The 3,552-nt window shown below is 45.8% G+C and overlaps 1 protein-coding gene across 1 annotated transcript; it reads right to left on the reverse strand.

The window, feature by feature from the left end:
• Nucleotides 1–351: 351 nt before the first annotated feature.
• Nucleotides 352–2,773, reverse strand: Pmar_PMAR011818 (circumsporozoite protein, putative; the record flags this gene model as incomplete). The annotated part of the gene is made up of 4 exons (XM_002773909.1): nucleotides 352–552; nucleotides 641–731; nucleotides 1,671–1,754; nucleotides 2,403–2,773. The coding sequence occupies 4 exons, from the start codon at nucleotides 2,771–2,773 to the stop codon at nucleotides 352–354; spliced, it is 747 nt and encodes a 248-aa protein (XP_002773955.1).
• Nucleotides 2,774–3,552: the final 779 nt, after the last annotated feature.

Genomic DNA, 3,552 nt, shown 5'->3' on the forward strand with positions numbered 1-3,552 from the left:
GTTATACGGTATAACCGGTATAAGTTTTACCCCCCAATTTCCTACACTACTTTTTTCGGCTTCTTTTGGATAGGCCGCGTCTTATATAGCACTGGCGTGGGACAGGTGAACCCTTACTCTGTGATCTGAGCGAGTTCGAGCAAGGGGACCTCATTACAGGGAGGGTCGCGTCTTATACTGCTCCGAATAGCCAGCACGACAAGTTGAAGAAACCCACAGGGCTCTTCGGACTGGAGCTACTAGCACTGGCGTGGGACAGGTGCACACTTACTCTCTGATCTGAGCGACTTCCAGCACGGGAAGCTCATCACAGGGAAGGTCGCGTCTTATACAGCTTCGAAACTCGAACGATCAAACGATGGTGCCGAGGTGCTTATTCGTCGTTTCAAACGATCTGTACAAACGAGCATCCATGCCTCGAGCGCGCGTCTTGTGATAGTCCGAGTTCTGCTTGTAACCACGGAGCAGCTCGATGTGGTGTGCCTTCTTCAAGAAGGCGCCTTCAACTTCGTTCAAGTTGAACGTTGCATTCAATTGCATGTCGTGTTGTAGCTGACCCCACAGCTCACTAACGAAAGCTTCGTCACCATCTCTATGGACATTTGTTCCCCTCCGGCTACCTTCAGAGATCCGCACCAACAAATCTGGTTTGGGCGGCCAATAGGTCTCTGCCAAGCTCCAAGGACTCCCTGGACTCTTGAGCGAGGCAAGCCAGACGCTCATTCAGTCGTCTAAACCAGTACGACTGGGATGATGAAACAGCGCTCGCGTAGAGGCGTTGTCCAGCGCTGCTGTGTAAACCCATGGGGTAGCAGGCGAAAATGAGGAGGAGGACGCTGGGAGTGTTGGGAGAGGAGCCAAGACCGTGGACGTCGTCGACTGATGGGTAAATCGCCCGAGATCTTCACGGAACCCGTGAGAAATGCTAGGGAATCATCATACGGGACCCGTACATAGTTACAGAATATAACGATCTGAAGCAGGCCACGCGAAGGCGAGGCGCAGCATGGAGAGGTTGTGCAGCACGTTGACTCAACGTGCTGCACAACTAGGCTAGTTGTGCTACTTGAACTAGCAACGTCGTTGGGTGCCAGTATAAACTTGCGGGAGGATGGATTGTGTATCATCGTGTCGATAGGTCTGTAGTTTGTAGCTCGTATAGGTCATATCGTTGTTATGGTAATCGAGATCCTAACCATAGTCTTCTTGTACCTGGGTGGTACGCAGATACACGATTCAAAGATGCAATCACAATTTGTGATTCACAAAGATTCAGTATGTACTACATACTATGTAGTGCGTACTATATCTTTGTGCTATCATAAGCACGTCCTTCCCGCCGTAACCTTGTATCACATTGAGCTCCTTGGGGTATTGAGTTACCCACAGTCGGACATCGATTATCAGTCGACACTGAAGTACCAATCGACATTTGGATCACTACAATCAGCAGACTCCCAATCCACGCCCGGATACTGGAGAGTTGATCGACGATGCTTCGAATGTGGGGACACACTGTGTTGTGATGGATACGTAAGAGGTCAAGGGCCACTATCCCCGCCATTTATCAATGTAAAGATCTGCATATACTCGTTCGCGAGTATAGAGTGAAACTTTCTCAGTGCAAAACATGGCATGTAATACAAACTAAGATGTTCTTCTGCATCTACACTCCTGTGGACTTGTGTTCAGCGCAGACTGTGTACGGTTGAGGGAGGATGGTAAGCTCGGGACGCGCACTCCCCCCTGGGTCTCTGATTTAAAAAGGAGTTTCTATCGATGGAATGAGTTGCAAAGTTTTTTGACTTTCATGATGGATATGTTCTTAGTCTATATGATGGCAATAACGCCACCAGTGTGTGATGTGACTTTCTTATGATGAGGAGAGAACTATCGTACGGTAAAGCGTATACGTGTTGCTAATTATTGCCCAAAATTTGTGATAGTATTGTGCATATGTCGACATGAAGACTACCAAAGTACTGCTATCGATTATCCCCTACGATGTTTCAGACAATAATGAGAATTTGAGGTGATGTGCTCGAGGAGTTGTGTTGTGTATACGAGTTACTCGCGACCGGCACTAATGAGACTGTTCAGGATAGCAACAATTTACATATATGAATAAATCAGTTCTATAGTGAACACTGTCAACGGATATGAAATGAAACAATGTTTCAGAAGTTGATTCATGAATTGAGATTCCAGAATAGATTCATGTCTGTGATATTTTAATCAATTCTAGGATCTCACGTAGGGTTTAGATATCCTTAATAAAGTAGTCTGAGTATCAGAATTATTTACTTCAACATCGCCAACGCACCAACATCCATCTGGCTAGTTTGGCGGTAACACTCTTATTAACGATGCTATGCCTTGTGATTCGATCGAGTGATTCCTACTTGTTCACCTCAATTGAGAAATTCGAGCTGTTCGTAGGGTAACCTGCTGCGCTGTTCGTAGGGTAACCTGCTGCGCTGTTCGTAGGGTAACCTGCTGCGCTGTTCGTAGGGTAACCTGTTGCGCTGTTCGTAGGGTAACCTGCTGCGCTGTTCGTAGGGTAACCTGCTGCGCTGTTCGTAGGGTAACCTGCTGCGCTGTTCGTAGGGTAACCTGTTGCGCTGTTCGTAGGGTAACCTGCTGCGCTGTTCGTAGGGTAACCTGCTGCGCTGTTCGTAGGGTAACCTGCTGCGCTGTTCGTAGGGTAACCTGCTGCGCTGTTCGTAGGGTAACCTGCTGCGCTGTTCGTAGGGTAACCTGCTGCGCTGTTCATGCAGTTTTCATGCAGTTTGACTGACTTGAGATATTTTTACTGATAGTTTCAAATTACTCCGATTCTTGTTCACAAGATCTAGCCAACTGATGATGTGAATAAACTACTCGAGTGTCGGTGGCAAGGAGTCATACTACTCTTACGATTGTATTGGTAAATCCAATTTACACTTTAGCAATTTACTAAATTGCTTAATGCAGTCTAGGAATGCATCGAATTGAATATCATTTCCCCCGATATAGTTGTATCGGAAGCATCTCTATATTGGTATTAAATCTTTCTTATTCTATTACAGTTTTGTCTACTGTACTGTTACTACTACTGCTACGACATGGTTCTACCCAGTAAACTGCCCGTGAAGGTCTCAAGAGCTTTCACCAAGTTTTTAATGCCACGCCGGTCGAGTTTTGTATCCCTCCTCGCTGAGATCGCCACTGAGGAGAATCTTACAATGTCTCGACTTTCTATGGATTGGATTTTGCAGTTTCAGACTAGTAAGAATTTCCGAGTATTTTTCCCGGGAAATTTTTCCTGTTGTCCTCAGAAACTTCGCCATTTCGGCAAACTTCGGTTTTTGGGTATACGTTTGATGTGAATTCTGCAGCAGCCGTTGAAATTTGTAAAGAGAAAAGTGCCACTAGCATAGTTCTGGCAGAACACGGGGTAAGGGGGTGTTGAGATTAAATTGTCATATAATCTTCCCGAATTGTGGTATTGAAATCGAATACAGGGATGATCAAAAAATGAAGTAGACTATGTTGGTTCTGTCGTAAAATATT

This window comes from Perkinsus marinus, assembly GCF_000006405.1.
Source record: "Perkinsus marinus ATCC 50983 genomic scaffold scf_1104296958712, whole genome shotgun sequence".
NCBI lineage: Eukaryota > Perkinsozoa > Perkinsida > Perkinsidae > Perkinsus > Perkinsus marinus.